Genomic DNA, 19,061 nt, shown 5'->3' on the forward strand with positions numbered 1-19,061 from the left:
AGTAGTAATGGTGTTCGTACCTTGCAATTCAGGCTTTTGTCGAGTGTACTTGAATCATTTCTAGTTCCATCATCAACTCATGCATCAAATCCTTTCAATCTAACATATTTGACGGGATAAGCTTCTACTGTGCTTAGCTTTTGTTAGTTTTCTCTCTCTCTCTCTCTCTCTCTCTCTCTCTCTATTTGCTCCTTCTCTTCTTTTGTTGCTTCAATTTAAACTGTCCAGGTTAAAAAACCGATCAATTCTGCATATTCAATGAATCCATTTTTGCCTTGTACAATTTCACAAACCAAAAGTATCGCAAAAAGTGTGTAATTTTTTTTTTTTTTTAAAAAAAATTACATTTTGAAAACTTTAAAATAAAATTTTTTAAAAAAAATCTGACTTCTCAAATGGTAGGAAAAAAAGAACATTTTTAAAGCCTGAATTGTAATTTTACCAAGCTTAACTGCTTTTTTAAAAGTATTGTTTTCAAAATCGGTATTTTTAAAATCGTGCATCTTGAAACAGCAAATTCAAAGAGACCCTAAAACAAATGAACTTCATTTCTATTCTTTACTAAATTCATTAATGAACACAAAAAGTGATGTAACTTAATCAATCTCTCCCTCCTCTACATCATTTACAGGATTACTGGGTGGCTCAACTTCCTCCTCTTCATCCTCTTTCATGAACAAACCAAGTTGTTCCAAAGGGTTAGAGCCCCCAAACTTGAAACCACCCAAGCCATCCTGTGAGTGATCTGGGCTTGTCTCATCTACAGAACTGGGTAATTGATCCGCAGGGGCAGTCCGAAGCATTTCTAAGTCTTCGAGAAACCGAGAATTATCATTGATTTCAACAGTCTTTTCCATCTGCAAGAGTGCCAGAATATGTTACGACAAAACCAAGGATGAACAGTGCTGTATACATGCAATATATAATGTGCTCGCTTGCCTGCAGCAATGCCTGCCGTGCTGCTTCTCTCTCGAGCTCCCTCTTGCGTCTGATCTCAGCAGCAGCTTCTGCTTCCGCTCGCATTCGAGCATCTTCAGCAGCCTTGGCTTCTGCTTGTAACCGCGCTTTCTCTGGGTCCATCATCAATTTTATTAACAGACGTATTTTGTACCTCAGTTCAACCTTAACTAGAAACAAAAGGAGAAAAATATAAGCACAAAACATAAAGTCACAACCTTTAGACTTCTCCAGTTCCAGCTCCTCCCTTTTCCGTCGCACTTTCTCATGATCCCATGTCTCACCCTGATCTCAGCCAGATCAAATTGTAACCAGTCACATCCAAATTCGCTAATGCTCCCAAAATAGAGATACATAAATAGGGAAACTTTTAAGTAGCCCAAATCCATAACCAACCTGTGGAAATGTCTTTTCTCGAGCATTTAAGATTGTATCAGCAAATCGGCTCTTTAAAAGAGCAGCCCGATAGAGCTTTTCAGGGGAGACCTGCCTCTCAGTTGGACCACTGTCCCCTACAATTTTTAAGAGATGATCAGTTAGAAGCCATTCCATGATTAACAGGACGGTTTCCAGCAGACTCTTAAGCTTACCATCTTGATGGCAATCTGATTCAACAGAACTTGGCTTTTGCTGGGAAGTCTGTTCAACTTGATCCAATCCACTAACAGATTCTGCATGAAACCATGCATTAGCAATCTAAAACAGCAATGTATTAGCATACTTAAGTAGTGATGAAAATTTTATAGCCACAATCCAGCTTGAAAGAGCAACCAAACAGTTCAAACCGTGTCAACTTTGAAGCACATAGATGATAGTTTCAATCATCCTTGACACTGACCAGCAATTAATTAAATAATAAGTTGTAAAGCTGTTAAAGATAAGAGGTAAACTCTAATTTGTTCCAACTTAAATGGTCCAGCCAACACTTTCTACTTTTATGGGTTTTCATGTGATAGGTACCAGAAATCATATCTTTTCTTTACACAATACTTAGATACGCAAGAGAGAAGAAAGATTTGGAAAATACACTCACGATTTCCTTCAAGAGGATCAGCAACACTAGTCTTTTCGTCTAATTGAGCCCCAGAATCTACAGTTTCTGGCACCTGAAGAACAATATAGAGTAAGTAGCATGCAGGTTGAACATCAATCCATACAACATGAACCCACACAAACCAAAGCAGCAAGTAAAGCGGCAAAGTTAGTCAACCATCCCTATGACTGGTACTAATTCAATTAATGCTTTTATTATAAGGTAATCATTTGTTAGAAAAGTGAAAGAAGGGGCTCACCAAAACAAAAAAGAGTATATTACAATTTACCCTCCCAAGCTACCACCACATTATGTTGATTCCTAAACTACATCTCACAGCAACTCGGACTTATAAACTACCACAACGTTTTGAGTTTCCCGTGTGTCAAAATTGATCGTTATTTGGGATGAAAACATTAGCAAAGTGCCTTGCACAGGCGTCTTAGTTACTAAATTGCCCTCACTTAAAAAAAAAAGGGGGGGGGGGGGGGGGGGGGGGGGGGGGGGCAGCTAGTGGTTGCCTGTTCAAAAAGGGGTGGTCACGCGGTTACCCCTATGTGTTCAAAGGTGTGGTAACGCTGCCGCCCTTGCCCGTTCAAAGGGCATGGTCACACAGCCATCCCCTTATATTAGGGGGTGGCCATGTAACTGGTTTGAGAGGCGGCTGCGCAGCCACTCCCCAACATAACAAAGGAGGCAGCCGCCATTTATTTAAAGGGTGGTTGTGCAGTCAGCCCTCACATATTCAAAGGGGTTGGTCACAAGGCCACCACCACCTGTCCAGAGGAGGTGGCCATGCAACCACCCATATATTATCTCTGTGTCAATTTTTTTAAGAGCAATTTGGTAACTCACGCGCATGTACAAGGCACGTGCTAATGTTTTCCAGTCCAAATAATGGCTAATTTTGACACAAGGGGCAACTCAAAACATTGTAGTAGTTTATAGGTCCAAGTTATAGCGACTTGTAGTTTAGAGGTCAATTTGAGAATAGGATGGTCGTTTAAAGGGGCAAACTGCAATTTACCCAAAAAAAAAAAAAAACCAAAAACCAACAACTATTCAATGTATAATATAAAAAACCAGTTTTTTTGTCAACGCATTATCAACAAAAACCAGATTGAACGATTAAATACCTTTGCATCAGATTCACTTTCAGAAGAACTGCTAGAGTCTGAATCTGCAGACAACGCAAGATAGGGTCATGAATAAATACAGCACCAACTTACAAGAAAAAAATAAACAAAATGAAAAAAGGGATTTCATAGTTTGAATTACTTTTATAAAAATTGTCTAGACCAGCTAGAGTTCAACATAACAGCAACAAAAGATCACCAAATAAGCAAACAATTCTATTATAGGAAGACCGAATGCCTTCATATCTGGTAAAATTTCCATGTTCATGTTAATCTAGAATATGTCAATGAGAACTAAGAACTACGGCAGGACAATTTTTTTTTTTCTTCTTTTCTTCCACATGAAAGCTTAAGTGGCAATAAATGCAGTATAGACAATTCCTAATTCGTCACAAAAACTTGTACACATGTTCTCCTATAAGCGAAAAGGGGATTATTATCATTGCTCCCACAAACCAGATTCCAGATAATGATTCATCTTACAAAAGGATGAATTTTTAGAAATGACCTAATCAAACATAGATGACAGTATGACAAACTCAAATTACCACTGGAGTTGCCTGAGCTGATACAGCGGCTGCTTCTATTGGCTGCATCCTTTTCTATTTCCACAGAAGGGTAGCTTGAGATAGGAGGCTCATTTCCACCAATGTCAACATCCTCATCACCCGGGTCATTCCCTACAAATGCAAACAAAGGAGAAGAAACAAGTCATATAAAGTACTAATGGGCAATTCAGGAGCATCGCTTTAACATGTGCAACCAAATGAAGGAGAATGTGACCTTTGCAGGGCTGCATGGATGAATTGCTCGGCCCTGATTCATTCAACAGCTGCAAAAGAAAATACAGGAACATATATTTCTCAAGCAGATAGAAGAGAAGCACACAAAACTATAACTTCAATAATTTGAAATTGGAGGAAGGCTGGGATAATACCTCTATTTCACAAGGCTCAGCCCTTGGATGGTTCTTTTGCTTCTCCTGCAAATAGTCATCCAAAAGCTTCCGTAAAGTGAACAAGGTATCATCACTGAGATCGTCAATATCAATCTCAATCTCGTCCTCTCCACATTCCCTTCCATTAGAACTATGCTCCCTCAAGAAATCAATGATATGAAGAGGCATTTCTCCAAGCAAAGACTCCAATTCTCTGCCTAAATTGTGCTTCTCCTCAGCAGTCATTACACGCTTAACAGGCTTTGGCATGACTTCATGAGGCAGTGAAGTGATTTTCCTCTTTTTTGAGGGAGGCATCACTCTTTTAGCAATTTCCACGCCTTCATGAGAACCAGATTTTGCCGGTAATGGTTGGGCATCAGCCTTGGGTAGTTTCTTCTCAATAGCTTTCCATCTCACTTCAAAATATTTACTAAGAGTATCAGCCATGATGTAGTAATCGTTTCCAGGTGGATTGTAGGTCATTGCATTGGCAAAGGTAAGCCTCACATCACCAAGAAAATTCAACGGGCAGGAGCAAGCTCCTGAGGCCAACTTGTTCTTTATTGTTCCCAAATCCATAGGATGTTTAATGATAGTGTAATAATCCAGAATATTCAACTTCTCTACATCAACAGGGGTGTTAAAAACCCAAGCATACTGATGGGACATCAAACGTTTCAACAGACTCTCACACTGTTTCATCAAAATTGCATTTGCAGTGCTTGGTGTGGACTCAAACCTGCCAGAAGTACCACGATTCCACCCACGTTGCTTCTGACCTGCAGAATTCAATTTCTTTCCTGGCCCATGGCCCAGGGGATTTGATTTCTTTACCAGCCCAGAAGTCATTGCTGACGATTTTTTGACATTTTCTATCCGTGGCCCAATTTGTCCATTACTGCAGCTAAGAATATCACTAGATGATGACACAGTTACAGCATTTGTCCTTTGCAATTCAAATTTCTTCTGAAGAACCTGAATATGTTCAAGTTCCGATTTCAACCTATGCACTAACTCCTTTCTTTCAGATGGCAACATGTTTGACAAGGAATGAACTTGCATGGGAACACCAAATGTGTCACGATTATTGGAATTTAAACTAATACATTTCCTCATTGGGGTACTTGAATCTTCTGAAGCCGTAAGCTCAGTGTCAATTCGGCCCGAGCAACCGGAACCCTCTGATTCACCCACCGTCTCAAATGCATTACCATAGTACCCACCAGGGTACTTAGCTTTCTTCCCTACGGTCATATCCAATAATCTAACCAAGCACTGCGTTTTGTTCCTTTTACCCACTCTGCCCTACAACAGCAGTTGCCACCTGACGGTTTGATCATCTACTCTGCATGTATCAATCATGGAAGTAAATTTAGCACTTCCGGTTGTTCCGTTAACCTTAAACTATGCTTCCATCTCAGCAAGCCGACAATAAGGCATTGTTTGTTTGGTTGCTGAGAAATGTAGATTAAAAAAAAAACCCCAGAAGAAAAAGAAATGAAAACATGTTAAATTTCCCCCCTCAAAAAAGAAAAAAGAAAAAAAGAGGGGAAACAATTCCACTCAGAAAATGAATTATTCTAATTTTCAATTTTTTTTTCTCAGCCACCAAACAGACGATGAACGATAAAGTAAATCAAATATGAAATTCCTTGATTTCACAAATCACAACCGTTGCAAGTCAGCTAGATTATTGAGAAAGAAAAAACAAGCTAACTAAATTAACAGGAGGGTTCGAGACTTCACAAGTACAGTATCATTCACTCTCTTTTAAGCTCAAAAACTCAAAGTTTACACTGGAAACCATTCTACAACAACAAAAATTGAAAAGAAAAACCCTAATATCGAGCGCTAAATAGCTTGTCAAATTATGAAGCGAAAAATAAATTAAAAAATCAGAACGATCCAAACCCTAAAGGCAATTACCAAAATAGTCGCCGCTGCCTCTCCATGCAATCCAATTACCGAAATCCTTCACCGAAACGAGCTCCGAATCAAGTATGGTGTTGAATTCGAAACCCGAAAAGAAAGAAATCAACCTAACAAGTAGACTTCGGAGGACAAGCTTCGAGAGTGTGTCTGAGAAAGACGCGCAAGAGAGAGAAAGAGAGATACGCTGTCTAGTTTCTTTACAAAGCCCTTGAGCAATATCAACCGTTGGATTTATGTCTGAATTTAGTTTAGTGTTTTTGTCTACTTTTATTGTCTTTTTTTTTTTTTTAAGAGACTTTAATTGTCTTAATTAGAGCTTAATATTTGTCCTACTCAGGTCAACTATTTTTTATTTTTTATTTTTTGTTGCTTTTAATAGGAGTTTTCTAAGGTGCAGACTTAGGGTGTAAACCCCGGCCGACTGCGAAGTATCACATAAATTGTCACTTTAATTTGCAAGAAATTTATAATAAAATTTTTTTAACAGCACTCATTTTTCTTTGAAGCCATTAGGAACAATCTAGTCGGAAAAAAAAATAAAAATAAAAATTGAAAGAATTTATAATTGACCTTATATGATATGAGAGAAGTTTGATTTATGGGCATGTTAATGAATTCTTTTTTTTTACATCTTCGCACAAGGAAAGAAGAAGAATAAAGGATATTCGAATTATTGATATTTGCTTCGTGAAGTTTGGTCTCTAGCCGATTAAGGAGACTAACTTCATGTATTTTAAGTAAACATAATATTTTATTCATTAGGGATTTAAAAATAAATAAATTTTTATAATCCATTGATTATGTAATAAATTATACTTAATTTATCTAGGATATTTATAATTGTTAATTGCATGATCATATTTAGTAATAAATTATAATCATCATTAACAGAATGAAATTTAAAGTAAGTAAAATGTTATTTTCAAAATTATAAATAAATATATCGAATTCAGGATCTATCTCATCCCGCGTAAGTAAATTATAAATTTGTCATAGAAGATTGAGAAGTTAAAAAAATAAAAAATAAAAAAACCCCCACTCAAGATAAATCAAGCTGCACCAAAATTGGGGCCGCTCGGACCATTTGAGAACTTAAGCCCAACTCCAGAACTCCAGCATCACATAATAGACTCAGCTCTTGGGCTCGCGAGCAAAGTCGATAATGGCATAAAAAACATCTTATTGATCAAACTTTGACTCTCTTTTATTATTATTTAAGTGACTTTCTTTTTATTATTATTACTTCGTAGCAAAATTTTAAGAAAAATGCTAGCCGTACATACAATTTGGTGAAAACTTAACACCCATAAATTTTTGCGTTGAAATTATCAAACCAAAGCTCAAAAACTCAAGGATATCCAACTTTCAATTACCCTATTTAATTAGGATTTTTCGTTAAATATTGTCAAAATTTTCAAAATACTCATTTTTATTATTATCAAAAATTGTAAAGATTTAGATGTTTATTGTTTTATAAAATAAAAATATATATATTCGTAATTTTTTTTTTTTTTTTAGTAATGCTAGAAACCACACATTTATTCCACCATTAACAATGCTAGTCAAGTTGGACCAACCTTTGTTAAAAAAATTTCCTCACTCCTTTTTTTTTTTTTGGTCTATAAATGCTTATAGAAGAATGATATGTCCAATTGTACACTTCAAATAGCCCAAAGAGCTTTCACGCGACCAAAAAGAAAAGAGAAATACTACATACAATACAAATGTTCTACACATATTCGATAAAGCTTTTTAAGCCTTTATTAATATATAAATGATTATTTGACATTACCACATCAGCTTTTTGAGATGTTTGTATAGTTCTCTTTTCCTTTTGGTCGTGTGCAAGCTCTTTGGACTTTTTGAACTAGAAGTATCCTTCTTCCACATCCCGAATTTCCCATTATTTCAGTGTGGAAATGTTACAGCTAGAGGCCAATCCTTTATAGAATTTCAATGTGTTAAAAAGCTCACTTCATGTTTCAACTTAATTTTGAATCATTTTTTTTCCATTCTTGGATTTCTTGCAGACTTTTTAGAGAATGATATGTTGTTCATGTTGTTATGCTTCATATAATTAAGCAAAGTAATTCCGTTCATTATATTTTCAGTGAGTGAAAATATTTTTTCACATAATATATATATATAGGGAAATTACTTATTCATCACATCAACTTTGGACCTCTTTTAATTTTCATGACATCCTTAAAGATAGCTTTTCCATACCATGATTTCTTTGTACACTCAACGCCAAAGTTCCAAGAGGGGGATAAGTTTTAACAAAAGATTCATGTTACCTGCAAAACATCTCGTCTATAATGGAGTTTAGCGGACAAAATCATTCTCCGATCTAGGTTGGATAAATTTTCTTCATTCAATAAACTGGGAGATCTGCATCTTTTTTCCAAAAAAGGTTTTCGGGTAAAGAGACCTACAAATATTTCCATGATACTTAGAAGCTATATTCAAATGCCAATGATTCCCAGAAGGAGATAAAAGAACCATTCACAACAGACCAATCAGGTAGTAGTAGTGCTACATATTGTCAACAGTTTTGTGACAAGATTTCCTGAGCCGCCCCACTGTGAAAACCAACCACTCTCTGCTTGCTCTGGGTGGCCGGCATATGCCTTCTAATACAAATTTAGCATCTCAGTTGCTTTCGTTGGTTTAATTTACTGAGGTTGCTCCCCGTCTTAATCATCAACTGCTTGCTTCCTATACGAAACAAGGCTTCATCCACTACCTACAATATGTACACTGAAGAAACTTATAATAATATGAAAAATAACGAAAATAGAGACAAAAGGTTTTTAAGGATATATAGTTCGGTGTTAGACATCTATGTCGATGATTAGAAAGTGTTACACTACAAAAACAAAACTTCCGGGAGAGAGAAAAAGATTGAAGCTAAAAAAAATGCTCAATGAAGAACATATAAGAGATTTCAAGGCTTTTGAAACTGAGTACCCACAACTAACTAGCAAACGCTGAGCACTTGGACTATATAGCTTCTAATGTATAATTAGAGTCTAATGTATAATTGGAGTCTAATTTAGAGTCTTTTTATCCTTCCCTCAAACACTAATCAGCCAAGAGATTCGAACTACGCTCAACTATTGTTTTAATTTTACACTGGTTGCCGTGACTTGTTTTAAGTTGCTTACCGTATTAGACATTTTTTTTTAAAAAAAAAAAAAACTTAAAACACGTCACATTAGTCAGCGTAATAAATAAGTGTAAAGAGTAGTATTATTATTTATTATCTCAAAAAAACACATTTTAATGTAAAGATCATGTGAATTTATATGTTGAATTTGTTACTATCATATATGTTCTCTAAAAGACCATGAATGCATGTAAAAATAGGTGATGCTTTATCAATCTTAATGTGCCGTCTTGTCAAAGTCAAATGCATAATTAGAATCTAATTAATATTATTATGAAGCCATGGACCACTTTGGATTGATAAGAAAGCCAACCAATTCGAGCAAAGATGGGTGATGTGTTATCAATTAATGCTTTTTTTTCTTTTTCTTTTTCCTTTGACATTCCAAGTTCTAAAGAACGGATCCACCTCAACACGAGTGCCTATAAAACTTAATTAATAAACAAGCATAACAAATTCTACTTTGCTGATTTTAGGTTGGAACAGAACAGCAAATTAATTAAGTAGAAGCCAATCATCAAAACAGTAAGGCTTTGCTGTTTTAAGGTTCTATATTCTAAGATTAGAGTATTTTATAGAATGATTCCTTAAAACAACACACACATATATATATATATATAAAATCGTTGATGTTTTTTTCACCATACATAATACTCATTGACAATATTCTCTTTCTTTCTTTTTCATCATTGCCGGCTATATATCACTTAATAAATTAAATAAAGCATGCATGTACGACAATGCATAGAATAGAGAGAATTAATTGATCAGCCAATTTTAAATATATAATTGGAACATAGGGCTTCACTGCTTTTAGGTTCCATATTCTAAGAGTACTGTAGTACTTGATAGAATAAAATTCCAAAAACATCAATTTATATATATATATATATATATATTGACATTCGTTTTTCTTTCTTTTCTTTTCTTTTGCTTAATCTCATCGACATTCCAAGTTCCAAAGAATATATGCAATCTTTAATATCATTGACTAAGAACTTAGTAAAGAGAGCACGACATGACATAAAGACAATAGAGATCGATGAAGAGACACGGAGAATTTGATCAGCTAATTCTAAATAATTGGAACATGAGGCTTTACTGTTTTAAGGTTCCATATTCTAATTAATAACGTGGTACTTTGTACAGCAAAACCCTAAATAATTAAGAACAATCACAGTTTTGTCTATACACTGTAGATATATAGGAAGCTAATGAACAAAAGATTCTTCTGACCGATGTAGCAACTCTAAATTAGGACAGTATTTTTTTTTTTTTTTTTTTTTGCACACTATAGTTATATTTGTTTAGGTGTAAAATGTTTATTATTATTTTTTCGGGGATAATTAGTGCATGCAAAAAATATTGGTTCACAATTAATTATATAACTTATAAATATTCCAAAACAAATTTGACACTGTTGGGAGAAAATGACTTATGCTCCTCAAAAAAATGTAAGAATCCCCCTATCCACATTGCAATGTCTCCACTCTATTGCAAACCCTAATTACCCTCTTCAAGATGCCCCTTCTCTCCCTACAAAACCCAGAAAAAAACAAAAAAGAAAAAAAGAAAAGAAAAGGAGAATGAAGCTGCTAATTGAATACCAAGGAGAAATCCTTTAGGAATCAAAGAGGTTATTGATGGACAAATCCGGGGATTCTTAGTGGACGGTGAAATCTGAAAACCACCCTCACCCAATAGAAAACGGAAATCATGAGTACATTATGAAGAACCAAATGAATTAAGCACTGGCAACAAGCCAATATATGCTTCCATTTGGTCAACTGTACTTCCCTCTATATATTCCTACCTGGGAAGAACAGAAGAGAAAATGCAGTCAGTGATGATGCACATCAGTTGAATCTCTAGAGATGCAGTTCTAACTATTTTTTTTCTTGGTTGAATATTAGGGTTGTCCCCACCCCCGCCAATAAAATAGCGCTAATTGCTAAAGAAGATAAAGCAAATGCGCTCCTACCCAGGCCATGTTTAGAGGCACAACACGACTCCCACCCAAATTTGGGTAAAAGAGAAAACTCCGGTAATGTTTTTTTTTTTTTACTGAAGAAAATGTTTGATTGGGGCAAATCTCCTGTGTTTTTTAAGTGTATGGATGATTGAGAATAAGGAGGATCCGAGTGGTGTGGCAACAGCATTAATTCTTCAAGGCTTATTATAGTTTATATATACATTCTGTGCTCAGATATAGCTAACATATATATGATCAATACGATATACCTAATAATATTATAATACGTTGGTTTACAATACCTGGGATTTTGACTTGTTGCTTCACACTTCTGTGTCTTTTCGACCTAAATCAACGGCCCAAACTGAGGGCTGCTTCAACGTCTAACCTCCATGCAAATCCTCCACCGTCCATCCTCCACACATCACAAGGCACTATCTGCGACCACTTATCCTTTCCCAACCTGTACTGCAGCTTTACCTGGCAACTAAAGGCCGTGTACGAGTACGGCAACTTCTCTTTTGCCACCAACCACACCGTTATTATCTCCCGTGACTGCCCGTCATTTTGCTGCCTCACCATCCTCTTAAAAGCCCCGTTCACCCACAACACCCTATTCGAGCCGTCCGATACGAACCCGGGACACGTGTCTTGCTCCAGATTACTCATCCTCTCCACGTCCGTACTCCCTAGCGCTGGCAGTGGCACACCCATGCAGGTGTCTGTCACGCTCTCTACTGTCACCCACGTCTCCACTGCGCTCATCATCATCGGACGCGTCTCCACCGTCCGATCCCCGTCCTTGCATACACCCTTATCGAAGTTCAACCACATGGGTGCGTCCCCATTTTCCTGGCTATCCTTTCTTGTCACCGTACGGTCGAAGTTACACCGAGATGCACTCTCCGGCGACTCATTTCGTTCACTTTTCTCAGGCAAAAGCTGCAGAGTCTCCACCCTCTTCTCCAACCCATCCTTCTTTTCTATCATTTCTTTCGTTTCCTCCTCAGCTTTTCTTTTCTTTCGCTTATACCCACTATTCTTCCGAACCCTAACGTACTTTCTCTTCGCTCTTCCTTTCGTAACAAACGCGTTCTTGCTATCCACCGCTGACCCACCTGAACCGGAGCCCCCGGCAGCCGGTTTCGGCGCAATCGGCCGGAATCTGAGCATCATCCGATTCATTATCGCCTTATCCTGCACACCCCCACCGCATCTTGTCATGCTACTTCGGTCTCCACTCTCCATTCCCCCTAGACCTCCATCAAACCCACCATCTGTCTCTCTCTCTGTTTGAGCTCAGAGCAATAATCACAGCACAAGTACGCACAGTAACCTAGCGTGAAAGAACACGTGTCTATGGCTACCCCTAAACAGCAACGGCCGCTGATTGGTTAATTTTTGGTTGGGCCCGGCAGAAAAGCAGCGTATCCGGCGTAATTAAGCGCTGGGGTAAGGCCCCACAAGGCAGCCAATCGGAGACGAGAGAGTGTCCAGCACTGCCGAAAGGAGTGGTAGACGTGGGCTCAGCCCATGGCTTAGAGTAATTTTCACTGAAGAGGAAAAGACTTTTGGGAGGTTCGAGACAGCGCACACTTGGTCGTCTTTCATTTGCCATGTACAACTAAATTCGGTTGGAACAGTTGGGCATTTAACTGTTCCACTCGCTTCGGGGGAGCGTTAGGTGCACCTTGTGATATAGACCGAGTGATGGGATTTGATCTTTTGGAAACGGTGAAAACGTGGTCTAAATGCGTGTGGTTAGGTTTTATTTTGATCTCTGTACGGCAGGGACGCGTGGTTGGTCCGAACTCTGCGGATCTATTGGTAGATCTTTGATGTCATTGGGTTTTAAGAGGGCTGATTGGATTGGCTTCTCATCTACTGCCACGTGCTGCTATTTCTGTGATTGACAATGACTCATTGGACCTACCCATTAGGAGTCCATGGTGGATTAGTTCCTCTCTCGGCCACTGACGCTCACATACTGAAAGAAGTAATCAAGATATATGTTTAGGCAAATTCCTTTTTTGGTAGGTAAAGCAAGAGTAACAGTTTCAAGTTTAATTAAAAAAAAAATTAATAAATTCTTAAAACAAGTTAACAATAAACATTTATCTTTCTCGTGAAAAAACTTGTAGTCAAAATCTAATGCTTAATCATTTCACATATTATCAACTATATATTATGTCAAGCTTGTGAGAAAAAAAAAATAATGGAATTTGAATCCAAACTTCTGATTAGAACATATTCATTGATTGTAACTAATCTAAAAGAGTTATATATAGTGTATGTATGAAATTTATATCATTTAACATGCATGAAAGGTACACCAAACTAGGGAAGTGCGGCTACCTAGTTGCTATATATACTTGTATAACATACCAAAACTAGGCTTTTAGCTTTGACCGGCTCATGTGTATATTGAGATTTTTTTGACATCCCAAGACAGTCGATCAGCTTCTAGTGGTCTACAATTTGCTGCGTTTATGTTGTTCTCAAGCTTAATTGGAAAAGACTAATCGTTCGGCCTATTTTCAATAGTCAGTAAGTTTATATTGCACTCTATTAATTGTCTTGGAGTCTTTGTTGAGTTGGCCCACCCTTTTCTCGTGCTTTTTGGATTGCTTATGAAAGATAAAAAGATTCAAATCTCTTGTTATCCAGCGATAGCTCACTTTGGACTAGCAGATCTCTTTAATTATTCAATACGTCATTTCTCTTATCCATCTTCTATTCACTAAAGTTCATAAAGAAATCAACATTAGTGTCAACTTCTATGCCTACAATGTGACTTATTGGGCCACCCCAGTCCCATCTCTCCAACGGTCCAACCTCTTCCGCTTTCTCTATCCCTAGTAGGAAAGACCATTATTGCTCTTCATTAATTTTCTTATCTTTTTGTAGTTTTTTTATATAATTTTTTTTAGGAAAAAAAAAAAAAAATCAGAGGAGTCTAGTGTCACTGTTCTAAATGTGATCCTTTCACACTTCTTCCACACACACAGATTAATTAAGAATCCACACTGAATAGCGAATAAGAATATTAACAGTGCAAAACATACAATCATATATATTATATATGGCCAAATTAAATGACATTTCCCTAAAAGTTTTAATAATGCTGGGGTCCATATGAGATTCTTGTGCGCTAACTAAACACATGGATTTTTAGTTCAGACGCGATAGAATAATAATGTATTGGGGCCAGCTTGATTTATAATCAAGAGGTGGCCCCGGTCGACTTTTCCTTCAACCCCAGCTGCCTCGCAATAATGCTTCATGCTTAATGGTTTGGTTAGGAGGTATATATTCAACGGACTTATTGTGATTTTAAATTCGGGAAGGAAGTCTCTCATTTTCTATCCGATCGAATTTACCGAAATTAAACAAATTAACATTTAAAGAGATCCAGATCCTTCAACCTGCTACCACATTGTTGTTGAGACCTTTTTTTTTTTTTTTTTTTTTTTTTGTACCAGCTGCCACAATATTAATTGATGTTATTGTTTTTATACATGGTAAAATCTTTTTCCCATGCCACAAAAAAGGCAACTAAAGGCGCCATCCCTTCAGAGAATGCTCTTAAGATTTAATTACTACTCAATTTCTTAGAAAACTGGTAGGCAAAGCAATACCTGAGGACCTGAGGTCTCTTCTCTTCTCTTGTCTTCCTTGATCTTTATTTCAAAGGCTTAGACTGAGAGCAGCCTTGACATCCAACCTCCATGCAAACCCACCACAATCCATCCTCCACACATCACACGGCACGACCTTTGAAGTGCAGTACTTCTGGTTACGCCACGTGTGCTGCAGTCTCACTCGAGCCGTGAACGCTGGGTAAGCCCCGGGCAACAACCTTTCCTTTGCCACCAACCTCACTGTACACTCCTGTAACTGCCCATCACCCTCCTGGCTCACCATTCGCATATACGCTTCATTAACCCACTGCACCCTCTCGAAACCGTCCGATACGAACCCCGGGCACGTATCCCTCTCGAGATTCTTAATTTTCTCCATATCCGTGCACCCTATTCCTCGTACATCCATGCACGTGTCTGTCACGCTCTCCACCGTCACCCACGACTCCACCTCCCTCGTCTGAGCCATCACCGCCGTCCGATCTGACCCAGCACCGGTGTCCACGTCACCGAACGCCCATTTCTTTTCACTCAGCCACAATTGTGGGCCCTGATTATGATTATCCTCGACCGATTTTTTATCAGCCGTGCGATCAACCTTAGACCACGATTCTCCAGCGTCCAGATCTTTATTTTTTTGAGCTCTATCAGGCAACAGTTGCAGAGTCAGAACCGTCTTCTCCACCCCATCTTCACTTTCTTCCTCAGAAACCATTTTCTCTCTCTTATATCCATTATTATTCTTGCGAACTCTAACGTACTTTCTCTTTCTTCTTGCTTCCGAAACAAAACTGCGGCTCTTGTTCTCCGTCGGCGAACTGGATCCGCCGGTCTCCGGTTTCGGAGCGATCGGCCGGAATCTGAGCATCACTCTGTTAATTAACGTCTTATCCTGGGACCCACCGCCGATGCTTGACACGCGCCATCCTTCTCCACCGTCCATCACCCTCCTCTACCTCTCTTCCTAACCTTTCTCTCTCGCTCTCGCTCTCTCTCTCTCTCTCTGTCAGTCTCTCTCGGAGATGAAAACGATAATGATATCGGTGAGCACCGGTGGCTGGGTTAGCAAGCACCACGTGTCTATTGCAACACTGAAACAGTATCGGCTCGTGATTGGCTGGTTTCGATAGCGGTGGGTCCCGTTGAAAAGTGGCGTATCTGGGAGTGCAAATATTGGTCTGTGATAGGTCCCACGATTCTGGCCAATCAGAGTAGGGAGCGTGTTGGGGCACTTTTGAGAAAGAGAGGACACGTGGGGATTGCCCGGGTTGCAGCATAATTTTCTTTTCCAGTTTAAGTGGAAACCCTTTTGTAAAAGCTTACAGAATGTGCACACGTGTTTTGGACATCATTAGCTCGAAACAGTAAATTCGGTTTAAACTGCTGATTAATCTAATTGTCGCACTAGACTTTTGGCGCGTGAGATGCACTTCCTGATACCTGTTTAACAGGCTGCTTTGATTGAGAGGAGTAGTTCACGTGTTATCCGTGAGCGTGGGCTTTGTTCACAAGTGAGTAATTTTTTAATGATAATGTGAGGGTTGGATTTGAATCTTGTCATGTGACGTGCCACTAAGATTTTTATTTTTTATAGCTTTGTTTCGATATTTGAGAGTCGTATCACATCAACAACTTATATTATATATAATAAAAACTGTTACAACTACATATATTGTGGGGACGTTTTTCTTGGTTGTCGTACACGTGACAGAAATTTGGTAGACAATCCTTTCTCGTATAGGTTTTAATTGGTAGAAAGAGAGTCGTGTCTGTAGTTTTATCTTATAATTATTTAATAATATTGATGTGATATTTGTTATTAATTATTAAATTAATTCTTATTAAATAAAAAATATATATAAGGGTTGATTGAGGGTGTAACATCAATCAAAATTCAATAATGTTCATTATTGAATTTTGATGTATTTAAAATTTTAAAAATCACATCACATTTAAAAAGACTTAGTGAAAAACTTTGGACGACGCTAAGGTCGTCACACATATTTTATAAGAATATTCCTACAAGAAGATATGAAAAGTTTTTTAAAAAATATTTAATGTTTTGAGTTATTTATTAATGAATTTGAGAAAAAGTATATTTTTATGTCTAAAAAGAGAAAACACTTAAAAGATACGTTACTAAACATAGCCCTTCTTTTACCAATTATGTTAATTAGTGTTGTTTATTTCTTTTTAGTGTTCTGCGTGTGATTGGGCGGAGTACGTAGTCTTTTGATTACAGGAACGTCTTAATTGAACATAGGAACAACTTTATTTTTGTGCTTTGAGTTACAAATCCATGCCACATTGTTATGATTTTAGTGGGGGCCTAATTTTGGAATATGAGCGTTTTAGGGTTCGTCTTTTTGCGTCCCATCAACTCCAGAGATTTTGGCGTAACGGTTAGATGCCCGACACACACAATATTGGTCAATTCACATATAAATTTGGATTCTCTTGAAATTTCTTTACCAATTATTTTCATTTTTATGTAATTCCAAACACGCTTTTCACCCTCATTTTTATTGTAGTACTATGCAAGTTGATGCTCAAAAAAGTCATGTTCCAATGATTAATGGTTAAAGTAGGGTTGGATTGGTGTTAATTAGTTTGGGCCTAACTCACAAGAAATCAAATAAAGAAAAGAAAAGAAAAGAAAAAAGAGAGTGGCCATTTGGTTAGTGGAGAGGCTCTTGGCTCCCTAGAGAAGCAAAGTATATGAAAGTCAGCTTTTTTGGATCAATTGACAATTACTTTTATGTAACTTATCCACACATAATCTGCACCCATCTCAGTCTGTTGTTTGATAGGGTGCATGGACCAGCTTTTGTTGCCTTTGTTATCGGTATTTCATTCCTTTTTAGTGGCGCATAATGTAGGAACACTATGGTTGCCTAGATTTGCTGGAGCATCCACATCCAGCCATCACATGTTCTTTTGTCTCCTATGTTTCTCCTGTGCCAATCTCATTGGCCCCTATTCTACCAAAGACCCCAAGAGATGGACAGCAACTTTCTTTTGTCTTTTGTCTCTCTTTTTTTCCCTATAAAAATGTTAGACTTCAAAGGGAATATTCCTTTAGAACATTTTCATTTGGGCAGTCAAATGTTATTTTGGCTAGTTATTATTATGTTAAAATAGGAGTAAAAAGAGTTGCATTCCGCTCAGCAATTTGGTGAATACTATATACAAACAAAACATCTTTTCTTTTCTTTTTTTCCGTTTAATTATATCTTTCTCTATCCTCTCAATAAAGAAAGAATTAATTAAAAAAAAAAATCACTGAAAAAAAAATATTTGAATGTAATAATGAAAATAGATAACTAAAATAAAGAGTAAGATATAAGTATAGAGAAATGTGATATGTAGCTAAATAAAGAAAAAATTCGTTGAGCCTTATGTGAATGCTCTTACGATTATTTTTTAACTTGTTGACATGTGTCAACATGTGATTGAAGCAACTTCAGCTTTTGTAAAAATAAAAAATTTAAAAAACAAAAAAAACTAACACTCCAATTATATGCTGGGACGTGTTAACAAGTCGTAAAAGAGTTGCAAGAAGGTTGTAGGTTTAGCATTACTTTTTTTCCCAACCTTGCCTTATTGGGCTCCGTTAGATGGTTTATTTAACCTTTGTTGCTAATTATATAGGAGTAATGTTACATCTACAACTCTTTTGTATCTTGCTAAATTGTGTTAGCATGTGATAAGAGCTTCATGGGCTACTATAAAGAAAATTTAACACTATTCAATCACATGTTGACACATGTCAATAAGCTGTAAAATAGTTGTAGATCTAATATTTTTTATTACATAATTAAACACCTTCATCGACCTGTTTCTTTTTTCTTTTTTCGTTCAGTATAAAAACATTCATGAGCCCGTAGAAAGAAATAGAACACTGGCTTCGACATTTTTTCTATTCTGTTCTGGCATTGGTTTGGACGATGGGGCCTTTTTTCAGCTTCTGTTCAAGGAAGAAAGCGTAATTTCGGACCTGCTAGCCTAAATTAACGGCCACAATTGGGCTTTCAATTTCCAAGAACCCAACTGGAAGCCTTAAACAGACCTCGTCAGTCGGAACAAAATCTGCAGGAGAGAAGGCAATTCGAATCTCACAGATGATTTTTCTCTTTATCCTCCTCAAACTACCACTCCAATGACAATCTACCCCTCAAATTATCAATTGCGACAATTTATTCCCTAAATTACCAAAACAATGACAATATACCTTAAATTTTTTAAAAAAAGGATAAAATTGCCCTTACTAAAATAAAAACA

General features: G+C 37.2%; 3 protein-coding genes across 5 annotated transcripts; all 3 read right to left on the reverse strand.

The window, feature by feature from the left end:
• Window positions 1-517: 517 nt before the first annotated feature.
• LOC132180586 (transcription factor GTE8) lies at window positions 518-6,189 on the reverse strand. Of its 2 annotated transcripts, none has more exons than XM_059593465.2 (11): window positions 5,993-6,189; window positions 4,064-5,406; window positions 3,910-3,958; window positions 3,675-3,806; window positions 3,127-3,170; window positions 1,991-2,063; window positions 1,548-1,628; window positions 1,354-1,469; window positions 1,176-1,242; window positions 940-1,070; window positions 518-857 (listed from the first exon to the last, which is right to left on the reverse strand). In XM_059593465.2, the coding sequence occupies exons 2-11, from the start codon at window positions 5,318-5,320 to the stop codon at window positions 597-599; spliced, it is 2,211 nt and encodes a 736-aa protein (XP_059449448.2). In that variant the 5' UTR covers window positions 5,321-5,406; window positions 5,993-6,189; the 3' UTR covers window positions 518-596. The 2 variants fall into 2 exon arrangements, with proteins under 2 accessions (XP_059449448.2, XP_059449447.2); XM_059593464.2 differs by having other exon boundaries at window positions 4,064-5,411.
• Window positions 6,190-8,291: 2,102 nt separating this feature from the next.
• Window positions 8,292-12,656, reverse strand: LOC132182659 (uncharacterized). Of its 2 annotated transcripts, none has more exons than XM_059595963.2 (2): window positions 11,442-12,656; window positions 8,292-8,744 (listed from the first exon to the last, which is right to left on the reverse strand). In XM_059595963.2, exon 1 carries the CDS (start codon window positions 12,385-12,387, stop codon window positions 11,491-11,493), a length of 897 nt encoding a protein of 298 aa, XP_059451946.1. In that variant the 5' UTR covers window positions 12,388-12,656; the 3' UTR covers window positions 8,292-8,744; window positions 11,442-11,490. The 2 variants fall into 2 exon arrangements, with proteins under 2 accessions (XP_059451946.1, XP_059451947.1); XM_059595964.2 differs by having other exon boundaries at window positions 8,292-8,758.
• A 1,982-nt stretch (window positions 12,657-14,638) lies between these two features.
• LOC132183031 (uncharacterized) lies at window positions 14,639-15,847 on the reverse strand. The gene has a single exon (XM_059596422.2). It carries the CDS (start codon window positions 15,721-15,723, stop codon window positions 14,827-14,829), a length of 897 nt encoding a protein of 298 aa, XP_059452405.2. The 5' UTR covers window positions 15,724-15,847; the 3' UTR covers window positions 14,639-14,826.
• Between the last annotated feature and the right edge of the window lie 3,214 nt (window positions 15,848-19,061).

The sequence above is a fragment of the Corylus avellana genome, chromosome 5, assembly GCF_965113065.1.
Source record: "Corylus avellana chromosome 5, dhCorAvel1.hap1.2, whole genome shotgun sequence".
In the NCBI taxonomy this organism is placed as follows: Eukaryota; Viridiplantae; Streptophyta; class Magnoliopsida; order Fagales; family Betulaceae; genus Corylus; species Corylus avellana.